This window comes from Apteryx mantelli, chromosome 2, assembly GCF_036417845.1.
Source record: "Apteryx mantelli isolate bAptMan1 chromosome 2, bAptMan1.hap1, whole genome shotgun sequence".
NCBI classification, from domain to species: Eukaryota; Metazoa; Chordata; class Aves; order Apterygiformes; family Apterygidae; genus Apteryx; species Apteryx mantelli.
The window spans coordinates 54,662,522-54,680,595 of record NC_089979.1 but is presented as its reverse complement, the minus strand read 5'-3'; the positions used below and the strand labels follow the sequence as shown (position 1 = coordinate 54,680,595).

Below are 18,074 nucleotides of genomic sequence, written 5' to 3'. Positions count from 1 at the left end.
AAAGTTCTTGTGAAGTATCTCCTACACATGCAGTCTAACTGCTTACAAACTGAGTTGAGAGTGTTATGGCCATCCAAGAGAGACACGTGTCCTTGTAAAAGTTCATTTATAATAGTCTGCATCTGCAAAACCAAGGTTTTTCTCTAGAAAACATAAAAAAGTTGAAGTAAAAAGGTGAAATGTGTTCTTTGCTTTTGGGCTTTAAGCTTTTATCTGTTTGTCTGTGCAGATGGTGGTAGTAGGGAGGTAATAGTAGGGTATCTGTTGTTTGCATTGGCCTTCTGTTTTGCATTGTCCTTTTTGTGAATTTTACTGATGTCTTTATTGTACACCATTGTCCAAGTAACTTCAGCAAAGATTTTGTTTGGTTTGATTTTTGGTGACAGATGTGAGTCCTCATGAAATGTTCTATATAATGTGTAAAATATTGCTCTCAACATACTGAAATTTAAGGTGAACTAAATTTTGGGGTTTGGAACTTGTAGCATAGTTTTCAGAAAACGGAGCAAGGGACTTAGGGGCCTAAATTCCATCGGTTAAATCATGTTTTGCTTTTAGTAATGCCAGGTCTCATTCTGCAAGTTGTACATGTTGTCTGTAAGGTGCACTTTATTAAACCCGAGAAAAACTTGCTGATTTTCTGCAATCGGTGCTCCAGGACAGATTCTTCATCCTATTCTTCTTCCTAAATGCTACCCACTTAGCTTCCTGGTGACTGACTTCAGTTGAGAAAAGATAGATTTGAAGAAATATGGAGGTGCTTTTCTCCTGTGCCACCTTTTTTTCCTCTTTTTCTGATGGAGAGAAATTGTGGAGGAAAGTTAGTGGTGGGAGAGTAGATGCTCTGAAAATGCAAAATACAAATATATAGAAGTGAAATGAAATTAAACTTCTTTGGAATGACTTTTTCCATTTTTTTTACTTGGGAAAAACAAACTCTCCACTCTTTTTCTTTTTTTTTTCTCTTTTTTCTTTTTTGTCTTCTCATGAAAGATACTGATTTGGTCAAAAAAATAAATCTTTTCTCTGTTTGGAAATTTTCTGTCCTAAAATGCACCAATTCATTTCTAGAATTCTGAGATCAACCCTTCAGCTCTGGACCAGTTCTTTTCAGAAAAATTAAGGAAAATGCCATAGTGAATAGATGTTTATTTCATAAGCAGATACAAATATGCTTCTTACCCTATTGCTTGAGGTTTAGGAGCGCTGATTGACTCTCCATAGATGTAGAATTTCTATGACATGAAAATGATCCCCTGCTCCTCTGCATTTGGAAATACACTGAACATTTACTTATTCACACATTTGTATATGTTTGCATATGCACACACGTGTGCATGTAATTATTCTGTGAATGAAAGAAAGGTTGTTAGTGTAATTTTAAATTAAGAAAAGTGTGTGTCATTGCGATATCCCTCACAGAGATAAGAGCTCTTAATACAAAAGTGATCTTGGCAACTTGCATACACTTGACCACTTTAACTTGTAAGTTACAGCTATTTGCAAAAATAATTTTTTTTCAAGATTGGGCAAAATAATGTATAAGGTGTGTAATTCCTGAGAAAAGAATGAGAATGGATGTGTTGACAGGAGACTGGAATTCAGCAATTCAGAAACTGTACATGTCTCAGCTGGGGGAATTTGTGGGAAGAGAGTGATCAGTGCAGCAAATATAAAGTATCTCTGACAACCAGCTAATCATTTACACTTGTTTGTGTTACAAGAATAATTGCAGAACCTGCAACATGGGGAAGATGAAACTTCCACCTTGTGTATGTTATTTATTTGTTGCCATATACATTTTAACTTTAATGTGTGTTTTCCCTTCTATTTGCATGGAAGAGACCACCATGTAGGCTGTGCAATGTAAAACTGAAATATCTACAAAAATAACTTGCAAAATACAATATACTTGCAAAATGTAATATAACTCCAAACTGGAACAGTAAAATAAAGTAAATTTAGTGCTTTGGACACTGTTGAAATCTTTTTCATGGTACACATTATAAATGAAAAAGATAGCTAATGTTTCCCCACGAAAAAGAATGAGGGAAAAGAAAGAGGTTTGCAGTCACATGCCAAAACACATTATACCATGCAAGACTAGAGCAAGCACACACATTTATACAGTATATTGTTAAGATCCACTGGAAAGTGCAAATGCTGATTAGGAATGTGAACCAGCTAACCTCAACATCATTTAAAGTCCAATTATTTCTACCGGGATTTCATGATACTAATCTGTTTGTCCTTGTTCCAGTGATCGTGTCCACTAGAGTTATTATAGTAATTGTACTGAATTTCATGCCAGGCTAGTGCTAGTGTTGCATTGTTCGCTGGCAGCTTGACAGCTTTTCTGAAGAAAGTAGCTATGTTGCGTTTGCATATGTATTCGTGCAGAAAGAAACACGCAGACACTTTCCATTTAAAATCCAAGTCCGCAGCTGTGATGACTGTTTGTCTTTCTGCATTCCTTGACTGAGCTGAAAGGGAGGGGAATTTTCAGTTCATTCGGGTGCCCTGACCTTGTGGTTCATATACAGCGGAGATGACGGCTATTGGTGGCAAAAATGAATCCTTTTAAAGCTGTTTGGCTGTGGGGCACTCTTTTCTATCTTTGGGTTTTCCCTTGCCTATAAAACCTTCTCTGAATGTGATCTTTTATAATTGCTTTCAAATAGCAAAGTGTACCTGCTTGCTGCAGACGGCTTCCTCCCCCACCCCTTGTTCAGCGTTTTGTATACACATGAGACTGCAGCATTGTATGCAGAAATAGCACCACTCTAAAATGAGACACTTTGGAGGTTGCAATAGCTTTAATTTCTAGGAAGCTGAGAGGGCTGTTTTCTGCTCTTCAACCGCTCATCCTATTTCCCTATCAGTGAGAGGAAGGTAATCTGCTAGTCAGTAAAAATAGAGTATGGGAGTAGACAAACACTCTACACTTCAGTCAGGTGTATGCAGGGAAATACAATTAACCCTGTAGCGCCTGCAGAGAGACATATGGAGATCACAGTCAGAGCCGTATTGGCAGGAGGGAACCTGGGGAGGGCAGCTGGTCCAGCCACTCATTTGAGCAGGGCGATGGCCAACACTAGGTTGGGTCAGCTGTGATGTGCCTGGCTGATGCCTTGAAAACCTCCAAAGGTGGAAGTTCCTCAGCTTCAGTAAGGAACTGGTACTGGTGCCGCCTGGCTCCTCTGGTGAGAAATTTGTAAGTGAGAGTTGGATTCTGCCTGGAACAGGCCAGTGTGAAAGGTCCTCTAGTGCAGATACCTTCCTGCTGGACTAAAACTAGAAGAGATGGCCAATCCAGTACGATTGTGGTTGCCAAGCAAGTGCGAGTGCATTGTTGTGGGAGAGAGTGCATCAGAAAGCAGTCGACAAAGCTTTGGCCCCTTAATGCAGGAGAACTTGCTGCTGATGTAAAATCTTCAGAATCAACTGCTTTTCCTTTTGGACATCACCATATATGAGGACCTTCTCACCAGGGTGGGAAGGGAATGGCACGCACTGAAATACACTGTGCATTTTCTGGCTTCTGCACTGGCCCGACTCAGAGTGATGCTGGGGCTACCGCAGTGCTTTCTGCTCTGCTTGCTGTAAGGGGAGATCTGCTTTCTGGATCCCAATACATCTTACTGTAGCACAATTAGCTTCCAGTCTGAGAAGTACAGTCCAGTACATGACATTTGAAATACTCCTGATCCCTTCCTTATATCACACTAAATAGCGAAGATGGTTCCTGTGGTCTTAGTAGCACCTGCATGACAAGGTAGTTGGTGTCACGTATTCAGTTGTTTATTACTGATTTTTCATATAACTTTCCTAGGGGCTCATCACAATATAGTAACATATGTTTTTGACAGCTTGATTGTTATGATACAGGATATTACTTGGAGTCCTTATGAACAATGACTTGACCATGAGTCAGCAACATGCACTTGTAGCTCAGGCCAACAACATCTTGGGCTTCATTAGGCAGAGCATTGCCAGCAAGTTGAGAGAGATAATCCTTCACCTCTACTCAGCATTGGTGAGGCCACGTCTGGAGCGCTGTGTCCGAGACATGGACCTGCTTGGAGCAAGTCCAGCAGAGGGCCATGAAGATGATTAAGGAAGTGTGTTGGAGCATCTGACAAACGAGGAGAGACTGAGAGAGCTGGGACTCTTTAGCCTGGAGGAGAGAAGACTCAGGGGGGATCTTATCAATGTGTATAAATATGTGACTGGGAGGGGTTGTAAAGGGGATGGAGCCACACTCTTCATAGTGGTGCACAGCAATAGGATGAGAGGCAGAGGGCACAAACTGAAACACAGGAAATTCCACTTAAACATTAAAAAACACTTCTTCACTTTGAGGGTGGTTGAACACTGGAACAGGTTGCCCAGAGAGGTTTTAGAGCCTCCATCCTTGGAGAGATTCAAAACCCAACTGGACACAGCCCTGGGCAACCTGCTCTAGCTGACCCTGCTTGAGCAAGGGGGATGGACCTGGTGATCTCCAGCGGTCCCTTCCAGCCTCAGATATTCTGTAATTCTGTGGTTATATTCATGCACAGTACTTATTTTGTGGCTGAAATGACAGTGTATCTGTAACTAAGGCTTGCTTTTTTTTTTTTTTTTAATAATGTCCGTTCATCTTAAGTACATTACAGCTTATGGGTTTGACCATAATGAAGAAAAACTTTCTCATTATTTTTCTGCACAAAGAAATACTAGACATTGTACCCAAAAGTTCACCAGTGAGAGTAATTGACTTTGCAATAATCCTGTTATACGTGCAGTGCTAAGATGAAGTACTTCTTTGCTGAGCTCCTCATTTGCGATGATGTACAATGTGTTGTCTTGGTCTGGTGGTTTTGTTACAGCGTGCAGGATAGGAGTGTAGTGGAGGGATAACACCTGAAGAAGATTCCTGAACTTGAGACGTCACAGACAAGTACAAGGGAAATACGTTTGTTCCGTTCTCCAGGTCCTTAGGCCATTAGCTGAAATATGTAATTTTTTATGATCCAGTGTTTTTAATAGTGTTAACTATGTCATTTCTCATTTTCAGTGCTGCTGAGCAATAGTCATTAGTGGCCAAGATATAAAAAGGGAGAAGATGGATTAGGGCATGGGTTGGGGGTGCACTGGGCAGGGTCCAGGGGTAGAAAAAGACCACAAATTGGGCAATGAAAGGAAAACTGGAAAGGGATGTCAGTGGTGCTGGGTTGCTGAGAGCAGGACTGCTGGGAGCTGGAGTGGGCATAGCTGGGAAGGAGGAGGCAGAGCAGAAGCTGTGTGAGAAGCTGACTTGGAGGAGTCTGAATGTGGACTGATTCTGGGGAAGCCAATTAGGGGAACGGGAGAGCCTTTTGTAGCCTTCCGCCTCCCAAGGAGGAAGGGGCTCGGGTCCAAAAACAGAAGAGAAGCTGGCGAAGAAAGATGCAGTTTCTCCTCTCCCTTCCATGTGGGAGTTGCTGGCGGGTGCAGACTTGCCAACTTTACTGCTGTTGGCTCTTTTCACTGGGAGCTTGACCAGGAGGCTGTTTTTTCCAATTCCCACTTCGAGTGAGAACCGTGGGTTTTATATAATTTCAGGGAAGCGCCTGTGAGAAGCGTAAACTTTTTGCTCCCTGACTTTTATACTTGTTTTTACTGTCCAGTCTAGATTTTGTATTCTTTCAGTTGTCTATTTCCCAAAGTTTAAGCAAAAGGACTCTCTTTTTCATATTTGTGTTTTATTTCATCCCATTCGTGTTTGAAGAATAGCTAAGAATACTTTTGGAGGAGACTCTTGCTATATTTACATTATGGAACAACTCTTCATTTAGATGGTTAATACTTTATAGCATGAACTTAGAAAATATATGTTTTGAACCACTCAAAACATTACAAAGACACTAAGCACACTTTTTGGACTACTAAGAATGGCTTGACATTTTTTTGCATTAAGCTGTAATTCATATTAACCAGCAGACTGTCAGTCTTTCATTCCCTTAGACTTGTCACTCCAAAATGGTAGAAAGCAAAGGTTTAGGATGGATTTAGGAGCTGTATGAGTTTGTAACTGGACTTTGTTTCTTCCCATTCTCTCTCTGACTGGCAAAGGAATGATACCCATACCTTATCTATCATGCTTCTTTGGGCACATGGTGAAATAAAAGCAATTAATAGGAGCCTGGAAGGTCTGTTCATTTGCTTTAATTATTTATTCCTAGCTAAAGCACTTAATTTCCTATGGGTTTATGCAGTAGTCTCCCCTCACTGTGTTTTTGGCAACAGTATTTTAAAAAGAGATGTATGCTAATATTGCATGTGTGCCTGTGTTGGTACTAAGCAGCGGTGCTGTATGTACATGGATACACAAATAATCTGGAGGGGGTTTCTTTCGTTTTTGATGCAGCACAGCCCCACACAACTGCTTCCTATAATTCTCTATTAAAACATTATACCTCACAGCTGCTAGCTACTATTTCTCAAAGCTGACATCTGTGTAACTGCATGGATCAGTGAGATAAAACAGCTCCTGTTTTGACCTTGTATGACTCTTAACACAGCACATTGATGTGTCACAATTCAAATACATGTAAATAGTGCAGACAGGTTGTTTCCTGAAGTGGGTATCGTATAGATTTAATCTACTCAGTTCTCTCTATTTGGGATAACTACTTAGTTTGCTATCAAGTAGAAAAGCAAGAAATTCAGCAAAATATAGCATAGCTTGTTTCTAGCAGAAATGTGATTATTTTGGCTTGAAAGTTCAGACTTTGTTCCTCTCTGTGCATCAGCAGTGGAATCTTCTTTTTTATCTGTTTGCTTATCTCCATGGAGTTTAAAGTATAAAGCCACCAGCCTCTATTATCTACTTCCAAGTTTGTGGCTTGAAGAATTAACTGAACATTTGTTTGAAATTGTAGAGCAACTGAGGCTATAGTTATGCTTCCTAACATAGGGTTGAAAGCATGTGAAAAGGAGAATAAGGCCCTAGAGCTGCTTACTCAAATGGTATAAGAAGACACAGTAAATGAAGTTAAGGCAATACACATCATTGCAATACACTTCTGTGGCATGTTTTCCTCTCAGCTGAAGAATACTCATTAGACTTTATCAACCTCATTTCTCAGTTTCACCATCAATAAAACCGCAGAAGCTGTTGCCCTCCTTCCCGTCTAATGTACTTCAATAGAAATACTGAATTAAAGGTAAATTAGGTTATGCAGTGCAGTTTACTCCATTATTTTTCATAATGTTTTTGCTAGGTGTTAGACAGCAACCCTCAATTTTTTATTTTTCATTGGTTTGCTTACCACTTCTAAAATAGTTTGAGGCCAGCTCTGGGCTCTACCATTCTCTTGGCATAGCTGTGTCAGTTTGGATTGTGAAATATTCACACACTCCAGCCGACATTGCTGTGTTGGCAACATGGTATAGGTGCAGCTTAATTGACAGAAGAGCATTTTTCTCCACTCTTTTTATATAGCTTAGGGAGTTGGTGCAGGAAGAAGAATGCTGCGTGCCCACCAAGGGGCCCTGATAAAATAGTTGTAGTAGCAGGGGTGCTGTAGAGTAGAGGAGACATGGATCCAGATGGCTGACCTTTAAGGAATGGCAGACTGTAATGAATGTACTCAGTGTAACTTGACCACAAATAGTCACTGCATAACACAGACAGAAAACAATAATCTCTGCAATGTTCTGGATTTGCCCTCATTATTTTAGTGAAGATAAATTCTAAAGAAGTGTTCTGTCTTCTTTTGTCATAGACTTCGGTGTTGCGTTTGAAGTAATAAGCGTATTTCCATTCTGCTTAAAGTCATGTGTAACAGCTAAAGAAACTGTCTCACTGACATCAGGTTTAAGCTAAAATATTTATATATGCGTATGTATGTGTGTGTGTTTAAAATAAAGTGGAGAGAATGTTTCCTTTTCCTTCAGCTGAGATGCACTCAGAGAGGCAGACAGTGTCTGATGGAACAGTGGCCCAAATACTTTTGAATTCTTTATCATAACTAATGCATATTAAAGTTTGCATAGGAAGCTTATAAAAAGGACTTTTCTGCCTTTTTTTTGAGGGTTTTTTTTTCAGTGCCATATAAAACACTGAGAATGACCTGAATTTTTACTGTCCAACATAAGAGGTACTGTGAAGGTTCTGCTAAGGACTTTTGCTATTGACAGTGAGATATCTTTTCATATAACCTGTTAGCAATAAAGAAGGTTAGCAATAAAGAAGGTTAGTGGAACGCTGGAAAACTGCTTACTTACCCAGTTGCATTCCAGTGAGATACTCTGCACTTTTCATTGACTTCAGAAGATGGTGTATTGCATTTACCTGTATATCATACAAAAAAAGATCCTGGAGTTGGTCCACGGTGTTAGTAAAGCAAGAAATATCTCTACATTCGCCTTTTCCTCCAGTGGCTTGCCCTAGAGTCACAGCTTTGATAATCCGCTCCTGGGAATATTTTGTACTATTGTTTGCTACTACTGTTGCATACAAAGAAAGCTCTGTTTTTTTGCTGAGATACAACCTCAGAATAAATTTGAAGTAGCAATTTCTGAAAGGCAGAAGAAATCTTCTAACTTAAACTTGAAACATGATGTCCATTGATTTGTTTTTAACTCCACAACAGGACCTGAATTTTTATGAAAAGCAGATTTGTCCCATTCAGCAGATTCTTATGAAGCTCCAAATCAATGGGTTTGAAAGATAGGTCAGTTCAAATAAGTCAGTTTTGGGTTACTGATTTGAGAATTAAACAGAAAAGGTGTTACTTTAATGCTTATATCACTTTATTTTACAAGCATGATTTTTTGGTTTTTTCATTTCCCACAGAAACGTTCCAGAGGTCAAGTGCTATTTGACAAAGTGTGTGAGCATCTGAACCTTTTGGAAAAGGACTACTTTGGGCTAACGTACAGAGACACAGAAAACCAAAAGGTAACACACAAACTGTGGTTGGCCTTTTGGTATGTGGGCTTCAGATTTACCCTTAAACACTCCCCATAAACAGTTGCAAACAGTCCAGAACTTTTTATCTTTCTTTCCAATCTTTGTAACTGTTTAGAGCTATTATTTTTTGGTACTGTTTTGTGCCTCCTGAGAAAATCCCCTGCATTTCCTTGGCTTCCCCCTGTGTTGGCTATTTATGGCATCAAAGAAGTTAATCATGTAGTTGGTTCTCTTTCTAGTAGAAATTATTTCATTAACACCATAGATGAAAGTCAGATTTACATTCCTAGATGTATTACTAAGCATACAGTACTGAAATTTGGCTTATTTAATGCTATGGTTGGGATAAAGATAGACAGGAGTTGATTCACTGCTGCTGCTAACTGCTAAGATAAGGTGTGGCTTTAAGTCTTGACTTACTCTATCTTAGCATTATTGTTGATTTGGCTGAAGACTTAAGTCTTAAGAAGCAGTTAGCAGCAAGAGTGAAACCCATTCTGTCTATCTGTATCTCAACCTTAGCATTAAATAAGCTATTAACAGTGTGCAAGATGATTTAAGGTTCAGGTATTAAATACATTGTGGACACATTATGTATATTATTGTGGACACACAATGTATATTATTGTGGACACATTATGATAAAAGAAAGAATATTGAAGGATAATTTTCAAATATGTCATGTGTATGTTGATGTTTTAAGGTAAATATTTAAAAGAATCCAATACCAGAACTTCTTAGCAAGCTGTGCCATAGCCCAGCAGAGCTTGCCAGATGGAGATGTTCTGTGCTTGGCGTGGCCTCAAAGGTCTTCCGTTAGGTAGCTGGACCTATTACTACTTTTTTAGCTGTTTGTGTCCTGTAAGAACATTTATATTTTCTAGGCTTCCCGTTGTTTCAGTTATATATGATACAAAAGAAATCAGTCTTTTTTTTTCTCTCTCTCTTCCCCTCTCTTTACAGGCTTCTAAATATGAGGATTTTGTCCCTGAGTCAGAAAATTACTTAAGCAGACACTTGGTCCATGCCAGTTCAAGATAACACCTAAGCATATGCTTAATTTTGAGTTGTGGTTAAAGTTAGGCAGATGTGTAAGTGCATTTCCAAATAGGTATGCTTTCCTTTATTGGGAACAAAAAAATGCATTCATTATTAATGGATGGTTTAGAAGTGCTAAAATTTATAGATCACCAGTTACTCTACAGAGATAAATAGCTAAAAGAATAATTGACTGACACCATATTTATTGATCAATAACATGCATATTTTTAATGTTAGAGTACTTACTAATTCACCTCCATCCTCTGCCAAATGTCTTCCAGCAAGACAATGTATGTATCCACATCACATGTATCCACATCACATGTCACATTTGAAAATAGAAATCCTGATGCATCTTTAATTTATTGGTGCGTAGTGTGCTTTTGTGCTCAAAAATAGTTGGAACTCTGTTAGCCTCATGATTAGCACTACTGACTGGGTTTGGACAGCTGCGAGCTGGTTGTTTTGGTTGTGGGGGGTTTGCTGTGTTCTGTTTGTTTGAAATTTCTTTAATATTTTTGCTCTGATACATTTGTTTGTCTTTCCTTGGAGAAGGTGGAACTTTCCTAGGGGAAGTGAACTTTTTGTTCTGAACTGTGTGACACATTTTAAATATTAATTTAATTCTGTTAGAAGACAATGGAGGAGCGCAAGGACTTTATCTCCCAATATTTGAGAGTCGGAGAAGTAGGTACAAAGCAGGGTGCTTCATAAATTTTAAGCGTTGGCTGGAGCTGAAGCAGCAAGAGGCAGCAAGCTGCTGCGTGCCCTCTCTGGAGGATTTGTGTCTTGGCCAGCAGCACTCCTCGGCAGCCAGAGAGTAGTAACACATTGCAGTGATAATTCCCCACCTCCTCAGCAGGGTCTTCTCACATAGCCAACAAGCTCTGCACAGCACCTCGGCGGTAATTCTGCCTTCAGTCTCCGCCAGTGCCCTGTGGTAACCCCTTGTGCTTACTCTGGGTTGCAAATACAGAAGTGTCCTGTACCATGCTTACTGACAGTATAGCAAGACATTTCAGCACGCTCAGCCCTTCAAGGATTAAATCAAAACAACTTCTTGACAAGCTCGTGGAAATCTAATTGGTGTTTTCCCAGAAGATACTTTGGAAAAAGGTTTCTATGGATTGTTTTCTTTTTTAATTTCAAACCATTCAGCTCTTAAACTTCTGGGACAGTTAATAAAATCCTGATTCTACCCAGGGCCACATGTTGAAACTAAGTGCTATTTCTGCCTACTGCTGTTCCAAAGAGAAAGAGATCGACCTTCAAGTTTTCTAGGATTGTCTGATAGCGCTGTTTTAAAAATAATGTTTACTGTATTTTCTAATTCAAATTTAAAAAGGAAACATTTTCTTTTCAGAATTGGTTGGACCCTGCCAAGGAAATCAAAAAGCAGATCCGAAGTAAGTTTGTTATCATTTGTGTGTTTATTTCAGAGGATCTGGAGAATTTTCATGCTGGTGTATCCAGAGCTCAAAATCTATGATCTATACTTGCAAACCTATCAGACTTCTGTTGAGCCAAACTGGGGAGCAGAGATGGAGAAGTGATTCCCTGTCATCCTAGTGAGACTTCTTGGACACCAAACACCCAGTTTCACTCATCAGCTGTTACAGTTGTATAGGCTTATTCCGAAGTAGTTGGGGTAATTCAGAACTCCAGGGTCTAAGTGATCATCTCGTAACACCAGAGGCACAGCAGCTCATGGTTTTTGTCGTTTGGGAGCACTTACCCACTGCTGACACTAGACGCAGCCTTAGTTTCTCAGTCAACATGGTCTCTTAAACAGTGAAGAGTCAACTCACGTAGACCTCGCAGGCGAGTTCGATAGCCTTTTCCACATCTGCTCCGATTCTCAGTCGTGACAAAGGGAGAAAACTGGTGAAATCCCCTGTGTGGAGACTTCACTATTGAAATGAATTGCAATAGGATCTGGCAAGTACCAGTGGCACTGCTTTCAGAGCTGTCACATTAATTGTTTTATTACATTCTCTGCTTAGCTGCAAATCTTTTTCCTGAGATCCATAAACCAACCAAATGTCTGCTCAGGCACTAAGACAGGCAGGATTAGGTCATTCCTCCCAGCCCACAATTGCAATCTGCTGTATAAGCCCTGGAGGCTCAAAAACAGAATAAGGGCCAAAGACAAACTCTCTCTGAGCCGTGATTAATGCACATAGTCTAAGTGGGTGATGCCTTTTTGCTGCACCATGTAGAGGGAGGCCGCCCAGCTGGACAGCTCCGCAATGGGAGCGCTCTTCACCCTGGCTCGTGGCTCATATAAATATCTCACCTGCTTCCCATAGGAGATGCTAGGAGATTTACAGGACAGGCTAGAGGGAGCATTGGCCCCTTCTCCCCAGCTTCAGCGCAGCGGAGGAGCTGCAGGGATGGGGCAGCAGGCTCTACCCCCCTGAAGTGAAGCAGGTTTCAGCCACTGTGGCCTATCTCAGAGCTTAAATTTCACGTTGTTCTGCTGCATCTCATCCCGAACCTCTGGATTACCTGAACATTTTAGGTATTTTATCCCATAAAGAGATCAGACAGTTACTCAGGATCAAAAACCATGAAGTGTAGTTACTAAAAACAACTTGACGTTTGCAGAGATGCAAAAACCTAAAGTTTGACATTAAGCAACATAACCGTAGGGGATTAGGCCACAGATATAAATTATTTCTTTGCGTTACCATTGTTTAGATCATATCCAGGAACACTGTTAATATCCCATAGTAAACAGCACTCCATCTAAAGTGTCTTTCTTCTCTGCATTTCAAAAGCTTGAACTTTGTTCCAAAAATGACCATTCAATTCACAGAGAATCAGTCAATTTTCTGCTTCACTTGAATACTTTAAAAAGCTCAGTTGTTAAATTTAGCTGACACTTTTTAAAAATGCATTGAAAACTGTGTCAAGGCTGCCGGTCTCAAAATGTGACCTACGTTTTTTTCCTCTCTCTTTTTTAAATTGATGAAATGTTTGTGTGTATAACTTTTTTGACAGGAAAAACTCAGTAGTTTTGTGTCTACACATTTTGTGAGTAATCCCTTCTAAAACTGTGCTTTTACAAGCAAATGCATCTGGTAGTTTACATTTGTTAGATCAGGCCTAGCAAAAGCCACTTCCCCCTCCAAGATTCAAAGGGTTAATTTACACCGAGTGGAAAATTTCCTCAGTTACTAGGAGTAACTGCACCTTTCCACCAGTATTATTTTCATTACACGTAAACAATCCACAGTGAAAAATAATCAAGATTTGTGTTTCATTGTATGCCTTCTTTTAATCTACTAAAAGGGTGGGTCTGGAAAGTGCTGCAGACCTCGATGTGTCAAATTATGTTGATTGTCAACGCGAGTAAAACAGTTCAGCTTCAAACTCCTGATCTGAAATGCATTTAATATGTGCCCAAGCCGTGAGTTAGACAATGAAAGGTTGTGACAGCGAGAGATTAACCAGGGCAGAAAAGTCTAGTCCTGGACTTGATGCAGGGGACAGTTGTATTTGTAGAAGATGTCAGTGGTAATTTGCTTGCTTTATAGAATTCACCTTACAAGTCTGGAACAGGAGAACTTTGAAAAAGTAGGACTCTTACACATGGCAATTTTCATGCATGGTAAAAAAATAAAAAATTACGATCCCACTAAATGTTGATTGAGTGGTAGAAGACTCAGAGATCCCTGATGCCATGGTAAACAAGCGGGATTTCATTCCAGTGTTTGAAAAATTAAGCTGTCACTGTGTATAAGGCCTCTGGTTCTCACCCCAATAGTTTTAACCCTCTGGCTTGAACAGAGGTGTGTTGTATTTAAAGCCATGTAAGTGAGGAGAGAAGGCCTCTTACTCTGTTATCTTAGCCAGCCGTGCTCCCAAGGGATATATGATAGACTTGATTTATTTTGTGTGCGCCAGAGGCCAGGCACAGATTTACCGGCAGCAGGCTCAAAGCCCCCCTGCCCTCTGCCATATGTCCAGTCGCCAGGCTGGCTCTCTGCTCGGCACCAGTTCCCAGATGGGACATGTCCCAGCCTCGCTGCTGGGCAGCTCTTCATCCCATACGCTTTTATGGCACAAAAAGGTGGAAAAGGTCCTCAGATGAAGGAACCCCAAAATTTCACTAGGAGATGAAATCCTAATGGTAAATGCTGGAGTCTTTTAGCATATTCAGCCTGTTTTCTGTGGAGAAGCGGTGGGGCAAGGTAAATGGGGCTTTGCACAGGACAGAATTTCCTTGTAGTCCCTAAATAAAAGCTCCCAAACATCTAATTAAGAAAACCTTACCAAATTTCCAGGCAGCAGTAAAACTGGTGTTGTACAGTTGGAAAAGCTTCAGCATACTTTTACTCTGTCTAGCATATAAGTTTTCTATACCATAAAGTGTACCAGATTGGCCTTCAAAACCGGGATTCATCAGAAGGTGCAAGGTGGCTGTGAACTGAAGATCATGAAAAACCGCACCCTGTAAGGCCTGTAAGGAAGAGACCTGTTTCTCAGAGTTCACGAGCACTTTCTCATTACACAGCCAATATGGGTCTTTCCAGAAGGAGGATTTAATTTTTTTTTTTTTTAGTTAGATTGTAATTTGATATCAATACATTTTAGAAAAGTGTCAGATTACCATGATTTTGGTTTCTTGACTGCAGAAATATTGTGACTTAAGTGACAGAAATATGTATAGAGAGGTGTATCCCACAAGGAAGGCCTAGATGAAAAGTTCTTTTACTAAAATGTCGCCGTGTTGCTAGAACATTCCAGTTTGGGATTTTGTTATTGCTTTTTATTTATATTTGAGATGTGCACTAGCATAACCTGTCCCCTTTTTCAGAATAGCTTTTATGTTCGTGTTGTTACTTTTAATTCTTTCTTAGTTTTAGTCTTGATATTCTTTACCACACTTAAAGCTAACCTTCCAGAAAAATTTTACAAAATACTTGCCATGATGCAAACCAATATCCCATGAGTCACCTAAACTTACTGAAAATCCTAAATAAGAATTCCTCAGTTTTGAAGGCCTTTATTCAGTGATGGCCTCTCTGTTTGTCCTTGCAGTTTTGTCTGCACAATAGTTTATGTCTGCTGGAGGCAGGAGCTATGGGCTGAAGCAGCACTCGGCAACGGTGCCGATAAGCCTTTATGGGCAGATGGAGTTCAGCAGCGCACACGTGACTGTCCTTACATATTGGAAGCCCATTTATACACTAGTTTGTGGTGCTTCCAGTGCCACTGCATTTTGGGTTATTTGTTTTTAAAGCTTGTATAGGCTGCGTTTTCAGATTGTTAATCCCAGTAAACATTTTTTTGACTGTTTTTTTTTTTAAGCATTAGCAATAAATTGCTGTTCCCTTAGGATCTCTGCTTCAGTGAAAATCTTACTAAAAAAGAAAAGAGCTGTAAGATCTGGTCTAATACTGTAATAGTGAGGAGAAAAAGTAGTATCTTTAGAACAGTATACAGGAAAAACATACTATATCCTGTTTTTTGAATTGCTTGACTGGAGTATTTTTAAGTCTGCTAGTAATCTAACAGCATGAACATCTCCATTTGCACTTGCTGTGCATTTAGTAATCCTCTCTTCTTTTCCAGGTGGTGCTTGGCAGTTTGCATTTAATGTGAAATTCTACCCTCCAGACCCTGCCCAGCTATCTGAAGATATTACCAGGTGTTTAAAACATTAAATACCTTTCTAGAAGGGGCTTAAAAGCTGTTTTTGATAGTGCTTACACTCTAATTATCTGAGAAAAGGAACATTTTGCATTGCAGTTGGCTTCCTAACCGTTAGGAGTTTATGGAAAATATGTGATGCTTTGGCAGAAAAGAGGCTGTGAACAGTTTTTAGTCCTCTGAGCTAAGAAAACTTTTGCTTTTTCATAACTTGACTCTAAAATGAAGCATTTTCAATATACATATTCTTGAGAGTTGATTATACTTTAAATATTCACAGAGATGCCCACTGCCCAGTCTTGCCAGTGGTAAGATTTATTGTCAGTAAAATCACAATTGTGAAAGGAGAGAATGGGGATAAGCATGCTTGCAATTTTTATATGTCCTCTACCTCAGTATGCAGTTGATGCACACAGTATAGTGCATGTGGCACTAATAGACGGTTGCTTCCTGCTATCCAGCGGCCACTTACCTCTGCAGGCTGTGCCTCGGCTGTCTTAGTAGTGAGATTACAAGCACAAACAAAAAAACACTCACTAGTTTTTTTCCTTGGTGTAAGACAGAAAAACCATCTAAGCCTTGAAAAGTTTTATGCAATGGGCAAGCTGTTCTCTAGCTCATTCTAACATTTTGTAACCTCTTAGTATTTTTAGCTGTTTGTTGCTTTGTGGACTGAGGTAGCATTTAGATAAAGCCTTCAGCGCAGAACAGAGTTCCCCTGCGCTAGACAGGGGAATATAATATATTTTGAATAACTGAATATGTATATTGAATGTAATATAATGAAATATAATGAAAGACAGTATCCCGAAAGGTTACAGTTAAACAGAGGGAAAGGGAAAGGTTGAGAGAAAGGAAGGATTACTCTTTCTCATGTATAATTGGGTTCAATACACAGAGGATATCTCTGCAGTATAGGACTTAGGAATATTTCCTAATTCCTAGCTTTGGGTGCACATCCCACTCCTCTGTCAGCTCCCCATTGGGGTAAGACCTGGATATGAAACCAAAAATTACCCCCCAACCTCAGAGCACACCAACATCAGGCGTACAGTAAGACTTGTGGTGGAGTCGGGAGGTCTATCTCGCCCTTACAACTCCCCAAAGAACTCTCTGCCTCAACCACAAAGCCAACAAACATTATTTCTGAGTTTTTCTCATTCTTTTTATCTGGTGGTTTCTTGCACTGTTTATCGCAAGGTTTTTAAGAGCATTTACTGTTTAAATGTATTTTTGAGAAACTTCCATAACTTATTAATGAGGCAGCTTATTTTTTTGAATTTTTTGGAGTTCATCTACCCTTTAAGAAGAGTATCTGGTTTTGCTTTTTTCTCCTCAAATAAAAAAATATATATATTGGTTAACTATATATCTAAGTTTTATTTATTTATTATAGGAAATTCTTACATTGTAAATCAAATGAGCAAAATTGCCCAGAGTAGCTGTATAAAAAAAGATACCCTAGAATGTTAAATGGAGGTTTCTTCATCTAGCATTAAACAAAATGGCAAACTATTTTATTAAGAAATCTCCATGCTGCTTTATAAAGATTAATTAATTAAGTCTTGGTACCCACAGCTTAGGCAAGGATTTTATTTTTTTATCCTTGTTAACACCTGAAAAACCTTATGCTTGGGCGTTTTCAGCAAGTTAGTAGCAGCAGCAGAATTGAGACGTTCTTGCCACTCTTTGAATGCAGCCTCCTTTTCTAAAAGTGCTGGAAAAGGACTTTCTAAGTTGTTCCCGTGCTCTGTTGCAGGTACTACCTCTGCTTGCAGCTGAGAGATGACATTGTCTCTGGTCGGCTGCCCTGCTCTTTTGTCACGCTCGCTCTCCTGGGCTCCTATACTGTGCAGTCGGAGCTTGGCGATTACGACCCTGATGAATACAGCAGCGACTATGTCAGTGAATTCCGCTTTGCACCAAACCACACTAAAGAACTGGAAGACAAAGTCATTGAGTTGCACAAGAGCCACAGGTAAGCAGAGAATATGAATGTAGATTGTCGCCTGCATTCAATTCCATCATGAAATGTTAAAATCTGCTGCCATGTCTTGCTGTATTGATAGCACTTAATAACGATATTTTTAGGAAAAGACACCTCCCCATTTCTTTGGTTAGAGATTTGCAGCAGAGCTTTAGCTCTGATAGATACCAAGCTGTCTGACGGATACAGCTTTAGTTCTGACAGAATGAAAATGTTTTCCAAGTGCTGAATTTTCTTTCAGGCTGTGTTTCCTTAACATTAGTTTCTTTTCCTCAGGGGAATGACACCGGCAGAGGCTGAGATGCATTTCCTGGAGAATGCCAAAAAATTATCAATGTATGGAGTAGATCTCCATCATGCCAAGGTATGGACTATAGTTGTTTAAGCCGGAACCCTCAGTGGTCGTCTTTCTCACGTGATGTAGTACTTTAAGTCACATAGACTCCC

General features: G+C 39.8%; 1 protein-coding gene across 1 annotated transcript in view; it reads left to right on the top strand.

The window, feature by feature from the left end:
• Positions 1-18,074, top strand: part of EPB41L3 (erythrocyte membrane protein band 4.1 like 3) — a 101,565-nt gene that overhangs the window by 47,750 nt on the left and 35,741 nt on the right. Inside the window, exons 4-8 of the mRNA XM_067290683.1 lie at positions 8,825-8,929; positions 11,346-11,388; positions 15,563-15,638; positions 17,400-17,618; positions 17,904-17,991. Coding sequence (XP_067146784.1) covers positions 8,825-8,929; positions 11,346-11,388; positions 15,563-15,638; positions 17,400-17,618; positions 17,904-17,991 — 531 coding nt within the window. The remainder of the gene's footprint in view (positions 1-8,824; positions 8,930-11,345; positions 11,389-15,562; positions 15,639-17,399; positions 17,619-17,903; positions 17,992-18,074) is intronic.